At 43.6% G+C, this 23318-nt stretch overlaps 1 protein-coding gene across 1 annotated transcript in view; it reads left to right on the forward strand.

Annotated features, from left to right (window-relative positions):
* The window catches only part of WDR72 (WD repeat domain 72), a 118255-nt gene that overhangs the window by 70873 nt on the left and 24064 nt on the right, over positions 1–23318 (forward strand). The window contains exon 14 of the mRNA XM_061594949.1: positions 4164–4378. Within this exon, the coding sequence (XP_061450933.1) occupies positions 4164–4378 (215 nt within the window). The remainder of the gene's footprint in view (positions 1–4163; positions 4379–23318) is intronic.

The following is a 23318-nucleotide window of genomic DNA, read 5'->3' on the forward strand; positions in this document are numbered from 1 at the left end:
AAGTAACACTGCTAATATCATAGTGCTGTTATATAAATCTGTATGGTGCAGTCCCATTTGGAATACTGTGTACAGTTCTGGTTGCCTCATCTCAAAAAGAATATTGTAGAGCTGGAAAAGTAAGGAAGTCACGCTGGCACTATGGCCACTGAGTATCCTGTGAGTCAGGGTGTCACTGACTCTTCAAAGAAAAGTCAACAACAAACACAGAGTCCAACAGTGGCTATACATCTCCTGACAGAATAAAATCCAGTGGTGAACTGGCAGGAGAATGTGGCCATGTTTACAGTCACAGGAGCATTTTAATGTACTTCCCAATTCTCTCAGATGCCCCCTGGGATAGTTGACTGTGGTAGATTTTGTTAGTGGCCTGTTGTTGTTTGTATCATGTCTTGGGGAGGAGTTTTGGGAAGAGACACATGGGTGATGTCACCCCAATTCCAGTGATCATGGGAAGGGGGAGGTATAGCCAGGGGATAAGGTTATAAGTTGCTATGAAAGACAAGGGCAAGTTATCGCTACCTTGTTCCTCCCATGAACAGGTTCCTCGTTGCTCATCTCTTGTGTCCACTGTCCTGTGCATGCTTTTGTTTAATGCCAGATCAGTGCATAATTAGGTCTTGCTCATCCATGATTTGATCACGGATGACAATGCAGATCTGGCATGTATTACTGAGTTGGTGAGCTGGAGAAGTTGATTTGATCCAGGTTTTTCACCTGGATACTTAGTGCAACATCAGCACAGGCTGCAGGGATGGGGTGGGGTGGGGTTGGGAGAGGAGTTGCTGTGGTCCGTAGAACTTCCTTCTCCATCACCAGGAAACCCCTCTGCCTTAGAGCTGCACAGTTGTCAGGTTGGTGTCAAGCCAAGGGGGCAATCAACTAGGGTTGGTGTTGGTATACGGGCCACCTTCTCTGAAGGAGCTGGTGGAGCCTCTTGCATCAGTTCTTTTCCAGTCTGAATTTGTAATGGAATTGTTTTTAAGATTATAAGATACTGTTAAAATGTTTTAAAGATTTTTAAAATTGTTTTATCACTTCTTATTTGCTGCCCTGGGCTCCTTTAGGAATAGCCTCCCCGAAGAGGTCCGCCTGGCGCCTACATTATTATCTTTCCGGCGCCAGGTAAAGACCTTCTTATGCTCCCAGGCATTTTAATCATTTTAATCTTTTTATCTTTTTAATCTTGTAATACTAATCCTTTTATCATCTTATATTTTGTTTAATTGTATTTTGTTTTCATTGTGTCTTATATGTTTTGTGATTTTATTATTATGATGTATGTATTTTATCCTATTCTGTTTACCGCCCTGAGAGCTACTTGCTATGAGCGGTATATAAATGCAACAAAATAAAAATAAAATAAATAAATAAAAATATTATTAATATGCCAACAACAGCCAAAGAAATGCATGTTGTTGTTGAGCTGTCCCTACTACCATAGTAGATATGCATTATTTGTTGAGCTAATCACTATTGAAATGTTAAGTGTGTATATTTGATTCTCTCTGTCAGTCCAATAAACTGCCAAGATGTGATGTTGCCACTGTCTACAGATCCTGTTTGTGTGACTCCTACTGGGGAGGCTTGCTAACACCAGGCATGTGGAAATGTGGCTGTTCCCCGTGGTTTTATTTTACTGAGCAGCGGGTATTGTTCCACATTTACACTTTATTAAATGAATAAACATGCACTCTGTGCTTTCTGAGATAGTTTAGTGCTGGTGCTGGAATTTTCATTCATTCTTTTTGAAGGAAAAAAAAGGGGGAATTCTAGCTTAGAGTGACTGCAGGAAAATCTAAGAGAGCAACACCTAAGAGAGGAAGTCCTCTAAATAAGAAGGGGGAAATTACAGGAAGGCAAGGATGAAAACTCAGGCCTTCAGTAGCTTTGTTTTCCCAATAAAAACAGTTCAAGGAGTGAGCCAGAGAGAGTCTTGGACCCCTGAAGACGGAGGCCTGCTGTGTGCTTCAGGACTTCAGAGGACAGAAACCCTGATGTCATTTGTGAGGTCAGGTCACTGATAGGTAGGCAGCCCCACCCACCTGTCAAATTTGGCCCACCAGGCAGATCCTGATAAGGATCCAGCCCATGGAGCCAGAAAGGTTCTCCACCCCTGATTTATGCGTAATGGAAAAGATGTAATTGAGAACAAAAGCAAACCAAAAAAAGGGTCATCTGCCTCTTGCTGTTTAATACTTGGGACACCAGAGGACAGCACTCACACACTGTATGAATGTTGACTATTGATGATGGTGTCTGTACAAGTGTACAAGTTATCAAGTATTTCTACTGAGAGACTGGTGAGTGGTGACAATTTTGGCATGCAGCTTCCAGGGTAAAAAAGAAACAGAGAATGAAATAGGCCTGGTAACACTTTTACACTCTGGTAGCCCTGAGCAGGTTTTCAGATGCTGGAGAGCCACTGAACCACTGAACTAGGTGTACCAACTGTAAATGGTTTTAATATTGTATTTTATATTGTTGTAACACGCCCAGGGACCTTATAGTGAAGGGTAGATGCAATAAATGGAAATGGACTGCCTTCAGACTTATGGCGACCCTATGAATAGGGTTTTCATGGTAAGCGGTATTCAGAGGGGGTTTGCCATTGCCTCCCTCTGAGGCTGAGAGGCAGTGACTGGTCAAGGTCACCCAGTGAGCTTCATGGCTGTGTGGGGATTCGAACCCTGGTCTCCCAGGTCATAGTCCAAACCTCTAACCACTATGCCACACTGGCTCTCCTGAAGGGTAAATAAGAAATCCTATTATTATTAATAATAATTATTATATTAATCAATAGATAATCATTTCTATACCTAGGTATAAGGTAGGAATGTTGTTCCTAAATTAGAATTAAATTAATCAGCTGCTCACTGGAGAGGTAATAAAACATGAGGAGGATTATATTCATTGATTTCTTATAATTTAAGTGTGTCTATGACTGGCCCCTATATGAAATATGATGTTAGTTATGTTGACAGCTTTTCAGATGGGTGCTCAGTTGTGACAGTTTATCCATCATCTTTCCCCTGAAAATAAGGGCGTCTGGCAGAGAAATATTCTACTGTTGGACTTAAAACTGTTTCCTGAAGGGTTGCTGGAGTGAAAAGCTAATTGGTTGATCTTCAGTTATTTTTATTTATTAAGAAATTTGCATACCCACCCTTTACCAGGAGGCCAGAGGGCAGTTTGCAACACAATACAGAGTGTAGTAACCATATAACACTAAAAAAAGCATCTCAGTACAGCTCATAATAAAAGCTGCCATAAATTCCCTTGGTCAGTTCCCCTTACCCAAACTCCTGCCGGCAGAGGGGTCTCTTCACCTCTTTGTAAAAGAATGCAATGCTGCTGCTAGGCATACCTCAGTGAGGAGAGTGTTCCACAGATGTGAAGCCATCACTAAACGGGCCATTCCAAGCATTTTGGAAGGCGGTTCAGGACATGTCTCCCATTTGCTTCCCCCTCCCCTCCCGCACCTTTAAAGACTGGTTGAGAAAAGGGATACAAAGTTGGTCTTGATCCCAAGTTCCAGGTTTTTTTAAAAAAGGCGGGGTCTTCTAGAAGGATAGCAAGTGGAGTCAGGAACACGTTGGAAAGGGCGGCCTCTTGGGCCCCATTCATACATCACCTGAGCCAGTTGGTTGTCACCAAACCCGTCTTCCATGGCTGGGCTGCAGTTTACGTGGTTTGAGGAGCAACCAGCTGTATGGGTGGCTTAAACAGTGTGATTCCTCCAGGAGGCCCTGACATGGGGGGGGGCTCTTCTTCTTAACTTTGCAGCTGTAGTAATATATTTATTTATCTGATGTGAGCTCAGCTCTTGATAGGGAATCCCTTGGGAAAGTTATTTATGTTATTTACACAGGTACAGTTCTACCCTGTACCAACTTCTTTGAGAATAAACTCCATTGAACTCAGTGGGACTTCCCCTGCTGAACAGACAGGTATAATACTATGTCTGGCTTTGGCTGTTTAGTGGATACTATTCTTTATATGATTTGGGTAGTTTTAATGCTCACTTTGATGAATGAACTTCTCCATCTACACCTTATCTTCCTGGACCTGATCCTGCAAAATGCACCAGCGCTGCTACTATGTTTATGCAAAATGATGCTGGTGCCCATAAATTTCTCAACCACTTTATGTCCTTTGCCTAGGAATTCTAGAGCGCCATGAAACCGGGGAAATCGCCAAGGTAATCCTTGCTTGCTGTGAAGACTCAGTTGCAACAGTGGCAGATTCTTTGCTCCCAGGCTTTGAAGAAGACACACACAAGCAGAAAAATGCAGATGGGCAGTCCTTCAACTCTTATACATTTGGCACTCCTTCCTACAGCAGCTTCACTCATCGAGAAAAGTTTTCCCATCATCAGGTGAGCACAAGGAAAGGGGCAACCTATTCCTCTGACCATTCAGCCTTGTTGCAGGCAATGAGTGACCTCAGTGGGAACATGAAGAGTGCCTTGGAAGGGGCACTCAGATAAGAATAATAGAATCACAGCACAGCAGAGTTGGAAGGGGCCTATAAGGCCATTGAGTCCAACCCCCCGCTCAATGCAGGCATCAAACTCAAAGCATCCCTGACAGGTGACTGTCCAGCTGCCTCTTGAAGGCCTCCTGTGCTGGAGAGCCCACCAACTCCCTAGGACATTGGTTCCATTGTCGTACTGCTCTAACAGTTAGGAAGTTTTTCCTGATGTTCTGCTGAAATCTGGCATCTTGCAACTTGAGTCCATTATTCCATGTCCTGCGCTCTGGGATGATTGAGAAGAGATCCTGGTCCTCCTCTGTGTGACAACCTTTCATGTACTTGAAGAGTGCGATCATATCTCCCCCCAGTCTTTAGTCTCAAGGCTAAACATGCCCAGTTCTTTCAGTCTGTCCTCATAAGGATTTGTTTCCAGTCCCCTGATCATCCTTGTTGCCCTCCTCTGAACCTCTTCCAGTTTGTCTGCATCTTTCTTAAAGTGTGGTGTCCAGAACTGGGTGCAGTACTCAAGATGTGGTCTAACCAGAGCAAATAGAGGGGAACTAATACTTCATGCGATTTGGAAACTATACTTCTGTTAATGCAGCCTAATATAGCATTTGCCTTTTTTGCAGCCACATCGCACTGTTGGCTCATATTCAGCTTGTGATCAACGACAATTCCAAGATTCTTCTCACATGTATTGCTGAGCCAAATATCCCCCATCTTCTAACTGTGCACTTGGTTTCTTTTTCCTAGTTGCAGAGCTTTGCACTTGTCCCTGTTAAATTTCATTCTGTTGTTTTCAGCCCAATGCTCCAGCCTATCAAGTTCCCTTTGAAGTTTGTTTCTGTCCTCCAGGGTGTTAGCTTTCTCTCCCAATTTTGTATCATCGGCAAATTTGATAAACATTCCCTGCACCTCCTCATCCAAGTCATTAATAAAAATGTTGAAAGGCACTGGGCCTGACATTCTTTTCTTTTAGCGTTGTCCATCTCTTTCATCTCTCTTTCCGTGTTTTCATTTTCCCACACTCAGTTTGCCATACTTCCTTTAGAGGAAAGTCCCCATAGGGCATAATTTTTGTACCAGCTTCAGTATTAGCCAGCCCATGGTGTGAAGGCTCACAAATAGGATGCTGACTCTGTGAGAACCAGTCACACTGAAAAATGGGGAGAAGAAGGCACCAACTTTTCATTGTGGGAACGTTTTGACTTAAAATTGGCATCATGCAGTACAAGAGGCCTAATGAGCTCCATTTATGTACAAAGAAGCTCCTTGTCTAGTAGCTCCTTGTCTAGCATGAAAATTGCTACGGAGGTGAACAACTTTACCTGCAAAGTACCTTGCAAACAATTCACACTGGGCCTCTGAAGGGTCTAAAACTCCTTTTCTTGGAGTTGATGTCAACAGACCCCTGGCAATACAAAATGGGTGGGAAGCCCACAAGCAGGACTTGAGTGCAACAGTAGATTAAGGGCACAATCCACTGATTTCCATGGGAGAGATTTAAGCACATGGTTAACTCCCCCTTTTCTGGAATTCAATGGGACTTAAAAATGCTGAACTTTGGCTGGATCATCACCTGCCCTTTTAGGACTCTGTGAAGTGATGTTTTCAGTGAACTGAAGACATTTTCAATCTTAAAACAAATTCATTGTACAATTTGCAGTATTAAACACAAGACCTGGTTCCAAATCTCACTAGCCAGATTCATCTAAATAACATTATTTAACTTCAGCTCCATAGAACAATTTTCTAAATGCTTTGGCTTTTGGGGCAGGGGAAGAGGAGTCCCAAATTTTTACTTTCTTTCCTTGTGTAGAAGTCATTTAGAATTTAGTATATAATGGCAACTGTCAATCATCTCATCATCCATCAGTAAGGAACAGCTATATTGCATGATAATCACTATCTCTAATATAAAGCAATTTATATAGAATAAGTGGTGAGTGTCCAGTGCAACGTCTGCTGCAACTCCTTGGGCCTGAGGATGCAGACAAGGTGCTTTCGACATTGCAGCCAGTAATGTGTCTCTCTAACCTTTGCACTTCTTGGCTTGTTAAAGCTTACCAAGGCGGTATGACTGAGTGGATCCAGGATGTGGTCAATGTGTGTTTGCGGGAGGGGGTAGCCCCTGCCTCCCTGAAAGACGTGATGATCCGACTGCTCCTGAAAAAGCCCACCCTGGACCCATTGGTTTGTGACAACTACAGCACACAGGAAGGTATTTGAGGAAGGTGACGGAGAGGATTGTGGTGCAGCAATTGCAAGTACTCTTGGATGAAACAGATCATCTTGACCCATTCCAGTCTGGTTCAGGCCTGGTTGTGACACTGAATCGGCCTTAGTCGCCCTGATGGATGACCTTTTGATACAATTGACCATGGTATCCTTCTGGACCGACTTGGTGAGATGGGTATCGGAGGCACTGTTTTACAGTGGTTCCATCCTACCTCCAGGGTAGTTCTTAGAGAATCACATTGAGTGATTGTCTTTTGGCCCCCTAGCAGTTGTGTTGTGGGGTGCCGCAGGGTACCATCCTGTCCCCCATGCTGTTTAACATCTATATGAAGCCCTTGGGAGCGGATGATACCCCGCTCTATTTCTCTGTAACATCTGAATCGGGAGTGACCGTGCAAACCCTGGACTGGTGCCTAGACTCAGTGGTGGGCTGGATGAGGGCCAATAAACAGAGTCTGAATCCTAGCAAGACGGAGGCGCTGTGGGTTGGTTGTTCCCAAGTTTTATTTTATTTATTATTTGATTTACATCCCATTCAGATAATTGGGCAGTTGCCTGGTTTGTACGGATTGTACTCCCTCTGAAAGAGCAGGTCCGTAGTCTGGGGGTGCTCCTGGATCCTTCTTTGTCGCTAGAGGCCCAGGTGACCTCAGTGGCTAGGAGTGCCTTTTACCAGCTTTGGGTGATAAGACAGCTGCGACCGTTTCTGGACTGGGATAACCTGACCACTGTTGGACTGGTAACCTCCAGGTTGGATTCCTGTAATGCACTCTATGTGGGGCTGCCGTTGAGGTTGGTCTGGAAGCTGGTCACTGGTGCAAAATGCAGCAACAGGACTGCTCACCGGGGCAGGGTATTGCCAACATGTCAACATGTATTACTGCTGCTGAAAGAATTGCACTGGCTGCCCATTAGCTACCGGGCCAAGTTCAAGGTTTTAGTTTTGGTGTAGCCCTTCTGAACCAAGGTAAGACACTTATGTGCTACACATTTACACAACTGCACTGTTTAAGTGTCCATTGCTCCTATGAAAAGGAGGCTTGGGAGAAACCAGAACAGGCGGAGGCCACACAACTTTTTTCCCAGTGAAGAAACCTTCTGAATCAAAGTAAGGCACTTTTCAGTTTATTTAGGTGTTAAGTATTTGTAAAACTGATTTTGATGAACAAACCCCTATACAGCTTGGGACCAGGATACCTGAAAGATTGTCTTACCTCTTATATACCCAGTCAATCACTGTGCTCTGCAGGTGAGGGCCTCCTGCAGATATCATCTCATCAGGAGGTCTGATGAGACAGCACATAGGAAGTGGATCTTTAGTGTTGTGGTGCCGACACTTTGGAATTTCCTCTCCTTAAATATAGACAGGCACCATCTATGTTATCTTTTCAGTGCCTATTGAAGCCCTCCTCTTTCAACAAGCCTTTTAAGTAGGGACCTTATCCCAGTCTGTGTCTGTGCTGGAATCACTTTTTAACATGTTTTTAAAGTTTTTTTAAAAAGATGTTTTAATATGTTTTTAAAGATGTTTTGTTTTAATATGTTTTAAAGTCTTCTGTTTTTAAGAAGTTTTAAAGTGCTTTTAGTGTTTTCTTTGCAGCCCTGGGCTCCTTGTGGGAGGAAAGGCGGGATATAAATTTAATACATCATCATCATCTGGTTGTGAGAACAGGATACTGGACTTGATGGGCCATTGGCCTGATCCAGTGCAGCATCTAAAGCAGCTTCTCTGTATTACTGTGTGGAAATGACAACTGCCAAGGGTGAGTGCTCTGAGCTCATCCTGCTTGGATGCTTTTTGGGGTGGAGCTGGAACGTGTGCCGGGAAGACAAGGGTCCCATTTCTCCGGGTGTGACAAATGTGGTCAATGCAAAATAAAATATGCGTGTTGTCAAATTTCTTTGATATAGTTAAACAGATTTTAATTATTTTCAGCATCGAAAGACTCCCTCATGTGGAGCATTATTGTTTGCCAAAGAAAGCACCACTTTAAACTGAACAGGCAAAGGCCCTCTGTGAAAATCAAACTCTTGCCTCAGTCAGGGACAATTGGGAGAGTCTGCAATTTGTGCGGTAAAGCCCATTTGAATAGGGTATTGTTAGAATACTTATGGTCCACTTGACAAGGGCTCTTGCTGTAAATAGTGCAATTTGACTCCAGCTGTTAAAGGGAGGTTTTGACAGCCACTAAATGGGATGGGGGGGGGCTTTGCTGCACAGAAGAAAAATCAATACTGGCCTCTTGTTTTGAGCAACCTGCTCTTTCTCTTCTTTCTCTCAGGTTTATATAAGCTGATCTACAATTTAGAAAGCTGCTATTTGAAAGCAGTGTGTGTGTGCATATTAAAACAGGTACAAAATGTTGCAGAAGTAGAGATTTTTGTATGTGTAAATCTGTGATCCTAAGTAAGATTACATGAAAGTCAGTGCCTCTGAAACGAAAGAGATACATTGGTTTGGGGCATTTATCACAAGTGCCTTTCTGCATCAAATCAGTTGCCCCTACCTGCTTGTAACAAAGTCATTTACTCAGCTCTTTTTTCTTCCTTATCACTCAAAAGTCCTCCAAAATCTACAGTTGAATAATACATTTGTTAGGACCAACCAAAAGGGTACAAAACAGTGACATTTAAAAGCTCACCACTATTCCGTGACATTGTGGTTGGTGCTAATAAAGATATTGCCCAACTGTGGATTTAGAAGTTTTTTCCAACATGGGTACTTTTGCTCCTTAAAACAGGGGCTTCTTCTGCAGGTTCTGCCTCTGAGGACATGGGTCATGCCACCAAAATTAGTGAATTGGTACTAAGTGTGCTGAACAAGGTGATTGTTTCAATAGCTACACTTCCCTTATTCATATCTGCAGATTGCAGTCATTGCGCATTTATGTGCTTTGCGCAGAAACAACACCTTTTACCCCATGGAATGATGATGCGTCTTGAAGTGACAGTTTCCCAGTGATGGATATTTGTGATGTTGGGTATTGTAACTCATATTTTGTGGAGCAGTGCCAAATAAACTATATAGATTATTCACACAATAAGTTGTTGAAAAAAGGAACTGGGAACTGGGCACCAAATTCAGCATCATAAAAGATACATAAGACAGTGATAACTGCAAGGTCACCACCTATGTTCCCACTCCTGAGATGCAGATCTTGCAAGAAATCATGTTCAGCCTTATTCAGCCACTTGGTACCAAATTTCAGTCCTGGCTTGTGTACTGTCTAGCAAGGCTAATGTTTTCTGCCTGGCCTTGAGCAGATCACCATGTAGCCTTGTGAGTGTTGCAGAGCTGTGTCCTGCCAGTTGCTATGATACTTGGCTAGTAGCAGCAAGAGGGATTGGAAATGGGGCTTTCATTACCCTATATCCAGTAGGTTGTTTGGTCAGATTTACCAGAGCAGCAGGCTTGCCCTTTCATTACAAGAATTTGATTGTGCAAGTTCTAGGCAACCTTTACAAATTATTCCTGCTCCCCCCCCCCACGGTAAAAACAAAGGGAGGGAGTTCTGATGCTCCACCTACTTCAAAGAAAAGCACTTGCTTTGGCAGAAGACTTTCTGGCTTGATCAAAGCACCTGTATGTATGGTAGGTAGTGTTTATTATGGTCAAAGACCAGTAAAAATGCATACAAACACACAATGTTAAAACAAAATATAAGTTTAAAAATTAAAAAAATAAGACAAGATTAGTTACAATGTTCAATAGCCAGTTACTTATGGAGATAACTAGTATATAATATATAACGCTTCACAATATATAAGGTGGAACCGATCAGTATTCGATTCTGTTAAGAGAACGGGTATAGACTTTTCCTGATGGAAATGCTTATGGCACAAAATTTGGCTACAGACTCAGTGATATGAGCAGATTGGCCAGCAAGAAGATATTTAATGTAAAAAGCCTCATTTCTTCCTGGCAGGGAAATAATTAGAGGCTTAATCAAAAGGTTTCTAATTTCATGGTAAAACGAGCAATGCAAAAAGACATGGTTTAGTGATTCAACCTCCCCAGCATTACAAGGGCACAACCGATCACTATAAGGTGTTTTGTTGTATCTGCCCATCAAAATTGCGTTTGGAAGGCACACCTGTATGTATGGTCACACACATTTTACTTGTTTTTCTCTTTGGAAGAAGTGTTCTCTTACCTCTTTTTTATTACATAGAAACAGAGAATTGAAATTCAGTTAAGTATGATGATGATGATGATGAATTATTGCATTAATAATATTACATTATTGCATTAATAATATTGCATTGACCCAGTGTGACTTATAAAGTGAAACAAACATTAAAACAAAGTATAAACAGCAGAATAAAATAAAACATAAAAAGCACATCTATAATATATATGAAAGGGGAGATCTAACACAGCCCACCCCACTAAAAAGTTGGGCAAAAAAAGAGGCCACAAGTATATCTAATACTCTCCATAGAATCCTAGAGTTGGAAGGGGCCTGTAAGGCCATCAAGTCCAACCCCCTGCTCAATGCAGGAATCCAATTTAAAGCATCCATGTCAGATTAAGGGCCTTACGCTTGGGTAAATAGATGTTTCTTTTACTTGCCCCTAAAAACAGATCATGATAGCACCAGGTGTGCCTCTCTAGGGAGAGTGTTGGAGAAGCAAGGAGCCACCACTGAAAAGGCCTGTTCTTCTGTTGCCTCCCTTGGAGGGGGCATGTGGGGAAGGGCCTTAAGATAACCTTTTAGGAGGCAATTACTCCATCTCGTGAAGGATCACCAACATTTTAAGTTCTGTGAGAGCCAGTGTGGTGTAGTGGTCAAGGTGTTGGACTACGACCTGGGAGACCAGGGCTCGACTCCCCACATAGCCATGAAGCTCACTGGGTGACCTTGGGCCAGTCACTGCCTCTCAGCCTCATGAAAACCCTATTCATAGGGTCACCATGTCAGAATCGACTTGATGGCAGTACTTTTACATTTTTACAGGGAACACCTATATTGTGATGCATTAATTTTTACTTCATGGTAAATACTGTTCCTAAAAGAGGACTTTTAAAATACTTTCTTATATCTACAGTATTTGTTTCAGTTTCCCTAAGCATACATAGCAATGTAATGTCAGTGGACAAACGGAACAGAGAAGTTGAATTCTGGCACATTTAGCCTTGTGCCACTTTTCTGCAATTCTCCTCCACCCACATTACATCGTCGTCGTCGACGTCATCATTATTATTATTATATTATTAAATTTCTATCCTGACCTTCCTCCCAGAAGGAGCCCAGTGTGACAAAACACTAAAATCATCTTAAAAATGAAACAATTTAAAAACATTATTAAATTTTTTTTAAAAAAACTTCTTAAAATACAATTCCAACACAAACACAGACTGGGACAAGATCTCTACTTATTGCTTGTTGAAAGAGGAAGGTCTTCAGTAGGCACTAAAAAGGTAACAGAGGTGGCACCTGTGCCATCTTTGAGCAACCAGCATTTCAATCAAGAGTAGGCAGCTGATCTAGTGATGCTGATGCTATACTTTACTTCTAGGGTTATCTATGAACTGACTGAAGATTTTTAATTTTTTAAAAGAAAAGTATCAACTATAGGATTTTTAAATAACCAGGCAACAGAAATCGTACAGATTGACAAAAGCCAGTATATGTCTTTTATGAGAAGCCTTTAGAAAATTGATGTTTTTTTCCTCAAGTGTGAGTGAATTTTGCAGTGGAATAAACAAAAGATTATTAATTAGTGGCACATTGTTTTAGTTCGGTAACACCCCAGAGCTAAAATTGCCTTTAAAAAAAAAAATGCATTCAACATCTAGGCCCTTCAATTTTCAAAGCTTGCCAGAATTATGGACATCCATTTCTGTTGTTCAGAGCTGCCAGCTTAAGTGCCTGGCTGGGGAGGAGGGGTATGTCTCATCCCTCACTAAGGGCAGATGGGGCACTGTACACCCTAAAGCCCTAAACCTCCTATCTCTGTTCGTTACATTCATATTCAATACAGTAGCTCATATTTAGAGACACTCTAGACTTGTTTCTGTCCATCTTTTGTTCTGGCCAATCTTCCTTGGACAGCAAAGCCAATCACAATCATTGGTGTAGTCCCACCCCTGTCTGCAGGGACAATAATATTAATAAATTCTAGTAGGCATGGTTTAGGGAGGGCAGGGGTCTCCTTGCACCTCCATTTTGATTTTATTTCCCATAGAATAAACTCTAGCCAATTAAGATTCCCTCAGAACGCACTGGAAGTTCCATAGTATTAGAGCAGGACTGTGAAGAGCCTCCCCAATGCTCAGAGGCATGCATTTTAACCTGAACCAATCAGATGCATGCATTTTCAAGTTGCTTGTTGCTCTTTTCTGAGGCTGAGGTACTTTCCCCTCCTTTTGCAAACACCAGCACAAAGCAGCAGCAAGCATAGTCTTCTTTTCTGTGACAGAGTATTTTCTACACAGTTTTATATATATTATATCACACACACATTTCAGTGAGAAGAGTGGTAGTAAAGTGTCCGAAGAGCATGCTTGGCTGGCATTAGGGTGGAATCTGGTTTCTTCAATAGGCTGGACTGCTCCCTATTTATTGTAGGGTGTATGAGAGAGAGACAGGAAAGGAGATTCTTTGTGCCAAAAATGTTTGGCTGGCATCATAATGGGAGGTGGGGAATCTGGTTTCTTTATGGGCCAGACAAGAGTCTTTTTATTGTCAGGGTTGGGGAAAAAGGAGATTCTTTGTTGCAAACTGTCCCCCAAAACGTTAGGCTAGCATCATAAAGGATGTGTGTGGTGCGTGGGGAGAGAATCTGGTTCTTTGTAGGCCGTACTGGGTCCTATTTCTTGTAGGAAGAAGAGATGGGAAAGGAGATTCTTAATGGAAAGCTGCCTCTAAAAATGAGTGGTTTGCATCATGAGGTGTTAGTGATAGTGTTGAGAATCTGGTTTCTTCATGAGCTGGGCTGGGCCTGTTTTATTGTCAGTGTGAGGGGAAGAGCAGATTCTTGGTGGCAAACTGTCCCACCAAAAATGTTTGCTGGCATCATAGGGTGGAGGAGGATTTGGTTCCTTCATGGGCCATACTGCCCCATTTTATTGTCAGAGTGGGGGGAAGAGGGCATTCTTGGTGGCAAACGGCCTCTAAAAATTGTTTGGCTAGCATCATAAGTGTGTGTGGAGGGGTGGATGAGTGGGGGAGAATCTGGTTCCTTCATGGGCTGGACCTGGATTGGACCTTTTTTATTATCAGGCTGGGAGAGATTCATGGTGGCAAACTGTTCCAAGAGTTGACTCGGCTGGTCTGAACCTTTAAAACTTATTTTTTATTTATTTAAAGTCTCTGAATATATGATAATGGGCTTATGCAAGGTAATTAACTCCCATTAACTGTAAGAGCAAGAACTTATTATAATTATTTTAATTAAAAAGGAGTGGTCAATGCCTCCTTACAACAAGACAGAATTCCAATGCGCCTAAAGGAGGCAGTTGTGAGACCTTTGTTGAAAAAGCCCTCCCTGGACCCCTTAAACATGGATAACTACCGGCCAGTGTCCAATATTCCATTCTTGGGTAAGGTAATAGAGCGTGTGGTGGCCTCTCAGCTCCAGGGATTCCTGGATGAAACGGAGTCTCTAGATCCATTTCAATCTGGTTTCAGGCCTGGGTATGGGACGGAGACGGCTTTGGTTGCCTTGGTGGATGACCTACGCAGAGAACTGGACAGGGGGAGTGTGTCCCTGTTGGTTCTGCTGGACCTCTCAGCTGCTTTCGATACCATCAACCATGGTATCCTCCTGGACCGCCTAGCTGGGATGGGACTTGGGGGCACTGTTTTGCAGTGGCTCCGATCCTTCAGAGCTCAGTTTTGTCCCCTATGTTTATTTATTTATTTGTTAAATTTTTATACCGCCCCACTAGCGTAGCTCTCTGGGCGGTGTACAACAAAGAAATACAAATATATACAATAAAATCCCATAATAAAATACAACAAAAATATAAGAGAGTAGAAAAACTAAAAACAGTTACAGCACATGTTAAAACTAGATTAAGTTAGATTAAAATGCCTTAGAAAAGAGGAAGGTTTTGACTTGGCGCCGAAAAGATAGTAACGTCGGCACCAAGCGTACCTCATCGGGGAGACTGTTCCACAGTTCGGGGGCCACCACTGAGAAGGCCCTAGTTCTTGTTACCACCCTCCGAGCTTCTCTATGAGTCGGAACTCGGAGGAGGGCCTTCGATGTAGTACGTAGTGTGCGGGCAGGTTCATATCGGGAGAGGTGTTCCAGCAGGTATTGTGGTCCCGCGCCGTATAAGGCTTTATAGGTTAAAACCAGCACTTTGAATCTGGCCCGGAAGCATATTGGAAGCCAGTGCAAGCGAGCCAGAACAGGTGTTATGTGTTCGGACCACTTGGTCCACGTTATCAGTCTGGCCGCCGCGTTTTGCATGAGCTGTAGCTTCCGAACTGTCTTCAGAGGCAGCCCTACTTAGAGCGCATTGCAGTAATCCAATCACGAGGTTACCAGAGCATGTACAACTGATGTGAGGTCCTCCCTACTCAGGTAGGGATGTAGCTGGGCTACCAACTGAAGTTGGTAGAACGCGTTCCGTGCCACCGAGGCTACTTGAGCCTCAAGTGACAGGGAAGGATCTAAAAAGACTCCCAGACTACGAACCCGTTCCTTTAGGGGGAGTGTAACCCCATCCAGGACAGGGTGTATATCCACCACCTGATCAGAGAAACCACGCACCAGCAGCATCACAGTCTTGTCTGGATTGAGCCTCAGTTTGTTAGCTCTCATCCAGTCCATTATCGCAGTCAGGCAACGGTCCAGCACATTGACAGCCTCACCTGAAGAAGATGAAAAGGAGAAGTACAGTTGCATGTCATCAGCGTACTGATGGCAACGCACTCCAAAACTCCTGATGACCACACCCAATGGCTTCATGTAGATGTTGAAAAGCATGGGAGACAGAACTGACCCCTGTGGGACTCCACATTGGAGAACCCACGGTGTCGAGCAATGTTCCCCAAGCACTACCTTCTGGAGACAACCCGCCAAGTAGGAGCGGAACCACTGCCAAGCAGTACCACCAACTCCCAACTCCGCGAGCCTCTCCAGAAGGATACCATGGTCGATGGTATCAAAAGCCGCTGAGAGATCAAGGAGAATCAACAGAGTTACACTCCCTCCGTCCCTCTCCTGACATAGGTCATCATACAGGGCGACCAAGGCTGTCTCGGTGCCAAAACCAGGCCTAAAACCCGATTGAAATGGATCTAGATAATCGGTTTCATCCAACAGCGCCTGGAGCTGGCCAGCAACCACTTGTTCCAAGATCTTGCCCAGGAATGGAACATTCGCTACTGGTCTGTAGTTGTTGAAATTTTCCGGGTCCAAGGAAGGTTTTTTCAGGAGTGGTCTCACTGCCGCCTGTTTCAGACGGCCAGGGACCACTCCCTCTCGTAAAGAGGCATTTATCACTTCCCTGGCCCAACCAGCTGTTCCATCCCTGCTAGTTTTTATAAGCCAAGAGAGGCAAGGATCTAGTACCGAAGTGGTTGCACGTACCTGTCCAAGCACCCTGTCCACGTCCTCGAGCTGAACCAACTGAAACTCATCCAATAAAACATGACAAGACTGTGCTCCGGACACCTCATTAGGATCAACTGCTATAAACTGGGAGTCTAAGTCCCGACGGATGCATAAGATCTTATTCTGGAAGTGTCCAGCAAACTCATTACAGCGGGCCACCGATGACTCTACCATGTCCTGAGGGCCAGACTGAAGTAACCCTCGGCTGGGTGGGAAAGAGATGACGTAATAGTGGCAGCAAAATGTTGTTTTTTCGCCACCCTCTACATCTACATGAAACCGCTGGGAGAGGTTGTTTGGGCGTTTGGAGTTCGGTGCCACCAGTACACTGATGACACCCAACTCTATTTCTCCTTTCCACCTTCTTCCAAGGAAGCTGTCTTGGTCTTAAACCGGTGTCTGACATCAGTGGTGGATTGGATGAGGGTGAACAAATTGAAGCTTAATCCAGATAAAACAGAGGTGCTCCTGGTCAGTCGTAAGGCAGATCAGGGAACAGGGGTTGAGCCTGTGCTGGATGGGGTTATACTGCCCCTGAAGACACAGGTTCGCAGTTTGGGTGTCCTCCTGGACTCAGCTTTTAATTTGGATTCCCAGGTTTCTGCAGTGGCCAGGAGGGCTTTTGCACATTTGAGATTAGTGTGCCAACTGCGCCCATTCCTTGACCCGTCTGATTTGACCATGGTGACACATGCCTTAGTCACATCCCATTTAGATTACTGTAACACGCTCTACGTGGGGCTGCTTCTGAAGACTGCTCGGAAACTTCAGTTGGTACAACGTGCTGCAGCCAGAATGTTAACTGGGGCTGATTACAGGGACCATACAACTCCCCTGTTAATTTATTTATTTATTTTTATTTATTTGATTCAATTTCTATACCGCCCATAGCAAGCTCTCTGGGCGGTGCACATCAAGTAAAAACACAGCAAATACAATTTAAAACAACCTGGTCATCAGATTACAATTTAACTGTCTGTTAGAACATTAAGTACAAAATACTAAAATTTTAAAAATGTTAAAAAAATATTAACATGCCTGGGCAAAGAGGAAGGTTTTCACCTGGCGCTGAAAGGATAGTAGTGTAGGCGCCAGGTGAACCTCGTCAGGAAGAGTGTTCCAAAGTTCGGGGGCCACCACCAAGAAGGCCCTCTTTCTTGTAATCGCCTTCCGGGCGTCTCTATAAGTAGGCACCCGGAGGAGGGCCTTCGCTGTTGAGCGCAGTGTACGGGTAGGTTCATATCCGGAGAGACGTTTCATCATGTATTGCGGGCCCGTGCCGTGTAAGGCTTTATAGGTTAAAACCAGCACTTTGAATCGGGCCCGGAAACATATAAAAAAGGTCCACTGGCTGCCAGTTTGTTTCCGGACACAATTCAAAGTGCTGGTGCTGACCTATAAAGCCCTATACTGCTTGGGTCCAGGCTATTTGTCAGATGGCATCACCCTCTATGTGCCTGCCCGGACCCTGAGATCTTCAGGAGAGGCTCTTCTTTCAATACCTACATCCGCACAAGTACAACTAGTGGGAATACGAGATAGGGCCTTCTCGGTGGTGGCCCCTAGGCTTTGGAATTCCTTCCCTAGGGAGATAAGAATGACCCCTTCCGTGCGGTCCTTTCGCCGACAGTTAAAAACTTTCTTATTTCAGCAAGCCTTTGATTCCGAAGGCGGCCAAGGATAGGCCCAAAAGGATGTTATATTGTTCTTGCCAGTTTATTTTTTAATTCTGATTTTATGACTATGTTTTTTAATTATTAGAAACAGTTTAATGCTATTTTAAACTAGAGTTCATTTTTTAATTATATCTGTTTATACGTATTCATTTATGTGTTATATGCCTTTATTTTTGATAGGTTTTTAATTGTATGTGCCTTTTATCTGGAAGCCGCCGTGAGTTCCAATTTGGAAAAATGGCGGGGTATAAATAAAGTTAATAATAATAATAATTATAAAACAAAAAGCTTAGCAGCACTTTCAAGAGGACCAAATATGGAAATCTTTAGCCAATTACTATAATCCATGACACTTTAATACACTGCTCCAGGTCAGGGAGGTTCTTTCTGCATACCAGGGAATAAGCCAGACATAGCTAAAATAAAACATAATATTCCTGAACATAATACGCTGTGGTGGTATGTTGCCTTGTGCACTTACCTACTGACCTTTTGAAACTGAGGGAAGCATGTGGTGTTGTCCTCGGTGAGGGAAACCCATGCATGAATTGTGACTCTTGGCTGGAAGCAATGAGCCAATAGAACCTGTGAGAAGGGATGCCCAGGGAATGCTTCTGGTTGAGTCATGGATACTCCCAGTCAATCTGGCTCATGGAGACCCAGGATAGCCTCTCCAAGAAAACCTACAAAGTGAGCATGGCAAGCCTTGTGTTTTTGAATGCACAGCGGTTTTAACGGGATTGACTTTTATTATTTGCCCCTTTCCCCTATCCCTAGGACATGCTAAGACCTCATAATGATTACTTTCTGTATATTCATTTAAATTCCACCATGGCAGATAGCATCAGTCACTATTAATTATTTATTAATATTAGAATTTATTATCTACCCTTCGCCCAGAGGTCTCAAGGCAGGTTACAACAATTTTGAAACACATAATTAAAACAGTTAAATCTACCTGAACATCACAGAACTGACACTGATCGTAAATAGATGGACGAGCCATCGGGGGAATGGTCACCCCCCAAAAAACTCAAAATCAGAGCTGGAGAAATGCCCAACTCAGCAGAACATAGCCACAACACACTCACTCTCTTGTTCATGCGCGCACACACACTGCACAGAACACAGACACACAGGGATCTCTCTCTTCCTTGTATATAGTGTTGCACATGCCCCAATCTCTGAGCAGTGAGAGACTTCCAGGGGTTCCCTGCGCTTACCCTGGGTTTGGCTTCCTTGGAAGGAAAGTCAGCAGAGACTGTGGTGTTTTTATGATATATGGTTTATTTACACATACATACAATCAGGATATATACAATCAATACAATGAACTTACACAACAACTTCATAAGCTCATCGAAAAAAATCTGGATAAGGGAGGAGATGCCAGAAGACTTTAGGGATGCCATAATTATCACTCTTTTCAAGAAGGGTGATAGAACAGATTGTGGGAACTACCGAGGAATCTCTCTTCTAGCTTCCACAGGTAAAATCCTTGTAAGGATCCTCACAAATCACCTCCTACCTATCTCAGAAGACATCCTCCCTGGATCCCAAAATGGTTTCTGCCCTTCCAGGGGGACAGTGGACATGATCTTCACTGCACGACAGCTTCAAGAAAAATGCAGGGAGCAAAACCGACCTCTGTATATGGCGTTTATTGATCTGACGAAGGCCTTTGATACTGTAAATCGAACTGCTCTCTGGACCATCCTTCTGAAAATTGGATGCCCTGATAAATTTGTGACTATTTTGCGACTCCTCCATGACAACATGATGGCGACAATTTTGGATAACAATGGCTCCCAAAGTGATCCATTCAATGTGGATCAGGCGTCAAACAGGGATGTGTCATTGCTCCGACCTTATTTGCTATTTTCATCGCCATGATTCTACACCTTGTTGAGGGGAAACTTCCCACTGGCGTGGAAATCACGTACCAAACAGATGGAAAGCTTTTTAATCTCAGTAGGCTGAAAGCAAAAGGTAAGGTAATTACAACCTCTGTCGTAGAACTTCTATGCTGATGATAATGTAGTCTCTGCACATTCAGAGGAAGATCTTCAAACTATCCTTAATGTCTTTGTAGAAGCATATGAAAAGCTTGGCCTCTCGCTTAACATAAAAAAACCCCTACAAAGTGCTTCATCAGCAAGTGCGAACCAATCCCTCTGTAGCACCATCAATCCAGCTTAATGGTGCGATGCTGGAGAATGTCGATCACTTTTCTTATCTTGGCAGCCATCTCTCTGTAAAAGCTGACATTGACGCTGAAATTCAGCATCGTCTGAGCTCTGCAAGTGCCGCATTCTCCCGAATGAAGCGTAGAGTGTTCGAGGACCGAGATATTCGCAGGGAGACCAAAATGCTTATTTACAAAGCCATTGTATTACCGACCTTACTGTACGCCTGTGAAACATGGACCATCTATAAACGCCATTCCCAACTTCTTGAAAGATTCCACCAATGCTGCCTCTAGAAAATTCTGCAAATTACTTGGGAAGATAGGCGGACTAATGTTAGCATATTGGAAGAAGCAAAGACCACCAGTGTTGAAACAATGATCCTCCAACATCAGCTTCGCTGGACTGGCCGTGTTGCTCGAATGCCTGATCACCGTCTTCCAAAGCAGCTACCTTACCCCCAACTTAAGGATGGAAAACGGAATATCGGTGGACAGCAAAAGAGGTTTAAAGATGTTCTCAAAGCTAATCTAAAAAAATGTAACATGAGCATCTAGAACTGGGAAGCCTTGGCCCATGAGCATCCCAATTGGAGGTCGGCCATTATCAAAGGTGCTATGGACTTTGAAGAAGCATGAGTACAAGGTGAAAGGAACAAACAAACTCAGCGGAAGGCACGTCAAGCAAATCCTCATTGTGACCATCTTCCATCTGGACACCTAGGTCCTCACTGTGGGAGGCTGTGTGGATCCAGAATTGGCCTCCACAGTCACTTACGGACACACTGTTAAAGACGTTACCCTGGAAGACAATCTTACTCAGCCACACGTGATCGCCAATGAATGATATACAATCAGAGCGTAAGATAAAGGGGCTCACAGTATTAACATTCTTGCTTCTGCACTAGGTCCCCAGAGGAGTCTTCCCAAGCTACAACTTGGGATTCAGCAGAGAGCAAGCACGCCTCTCTGTACCTTTTCAGCTTCTTTCCTTAGAGTCAAAATCTAGCTAACTACTTGCTCTCCTCCCATCTCTGAGGCTGTGTGTGTGCCAGCGTCCCTCCCTTCTTCCACCTACACTCTGCTCCCCAAACTCTCCGAGATGCTGTGGCAGTTGAGGGCTTCCCCCCTCCCACGTCTCCGAATGCATGCACGCCTGCAGATGCTTGCAGGAGGGGCAGGCGTGTTTGTGCGTGTGTGTGCTGTCTTCTGTCTGTGCTGTCTGTCTTCTGCTCCACTCTCATTCCCCAAGTGCACTCTAACCAATCAAACCCCTCCTCAATCTATCCATCCTTTTGTCTTCATAACCTAGCATCCCCACCACTACTACATTGCTCCTTCTTCTTCTTCTTCTTCTTCTTCTAATAATAATAATAATAATAATAATAATAATAATAATAATAATAATAATAATAATAATAATAATAATAATAATAATAATAGGTCAGCAGGGTGGCTGAGGCTGGGGTTCACATACTACAGCTGAAATGTATCTATTTATTTAAACATTACAGTAGGGCCCCACTCATATGGCGGGTTACGTTCCGGACCCCTGCTGTAAAGCGAAAACCGCTGTAAAGTGGAACCCATTGAATAGAATGGTGCGTGATGCCCGAAAACCGCCTTAAAAGTGGAACAACCGCCGTATGAGTGGGGCTTTAGTCTAATTGCGTCTAATTGAGACCGCAGTATTAGCGAATCGCTGTAAAGCGAATTGCTATAAAGCGGGGCCCTACTGTATTGCATTTATATCCCACGTTTCCTCCAAGTTGCCCAAGGTGGTGCGCATAGTCTTTCCATTTTATCCTTACACCAACCCTGTGAGGTAGGTTAGGCTGAGAGACTGTGTCTGGCCCAAGGTCACCCATGGACATCATGGCTGGGTGGGGATCTTAGTCCAACACTGTAACCCGCTAGTGTTGGGAGACAGGACTGTACATCTTCAGACTGTGGGGGGGGGATACCAATTTGATGAACCTTCACATTAAGAAAAGAAAGCAACACTTCCCTGTCTGCAGGGAGCTTTTTATGGAAGGGGATATTTGGAGATGTGCTTTTGCTATGCACCATTTTTTCACAGAGGCTAAATTACAATTAGCGTGGGGGAGGTCATGAAAAGAGGGTCCCGTACTCATAAAGGTTGGGAACCACTGCTCTAGGATACAGTTCATGGACCCTGGAGATTTGAACGTATTCAACGTAATTAGGTAGTCCTTGGCCATTTGTCTATCAATCTCAGGCTGCAATCTTGCCCCTTCAACTTCGCGTTTCCCAGGAGGGTCAAAGACCCTCTTTTGGCAGAAGTCTGAGCCAAAGTAGGAATTGAGCACTTCTGCCTTTTCTTTGTCATCTGTTACCATTTTGCCATCCTCATGGAGTAGCTGTGCCACCATTTCTTTTTTCTGTCTTTTACTATGGACATACCTGAAAAAAGATTTTTTGTTGCGTTTAGCATCCCTCGCTAACCTCAGCTCATTCTCAGCTTTAGCCTTCCTTACATCATCCCTGCAATTCCATGATGCCTGCCTGTTCTCTTCCTTTGTGGTCTGGCCTTCCTTCCACTTCCTGTATGTGTCCTTTTTTGCTTTCAGGTTATCTCTAAGCTTTCTGTGAAGCCACATTGGCTTCTTCTTCTGTCTTCCCCCTTTTCCCCCTGTTGGACTTGTTTGCCTTTATGCTTTTAGAATTTCCTTTTTTAGAAACTCCCACCCATCTTGCACTCCTTTTCTCACTAGGACTGTGTTCCATGGGACCTTACTTACCATTGTTCTGAGTTTATCAAAATCAGCTTTCCTGAAGACCAGGGTTTGCGTGTGGCTACTTTCAGCTTTTGCTTCCTTTAAGACAACGAACTCAAGTATAACATCATCACTTTCCCCCAGAGTTCCCATAAGAGGCACTTCACTAGCTAAGTCATCTCTGTTCCTGATCAGATGCTGGTATAATGTGGATCTGGTGCTTTTCGCAGATCCTTTAAATTTGGACCGTTTACGCCACGTTTTTGCCAACGTGAGTGCATTCAGCTGCTATTGCCTTTAAATTCAGATTAAATCAATGTGCTAAAAACTCGAATTTGCTTTGAAAATCCGCACCTGCTTCGGTGTGCACCTACCGTGCATTAGCTTTTCTTCGCTGTTTTTTAGATCCTCCCTTACTCCACCCCTTGC

This window comes from Rhineura floridana, chromosome 14 (genome assembly GCF_030035675.1).
Source record: "Rhineura floridana isolate rRhiFlo1 chromosome 14, rRhiFlo1.hap2, whole genome shotgun sequence".
Classification (NCBI taxonomy): Eukaryota; Metazoa; Chordata; class Lepidosauria; order Squamata; family Rhineuridae; genus Rhineura; species Rhineura floridana.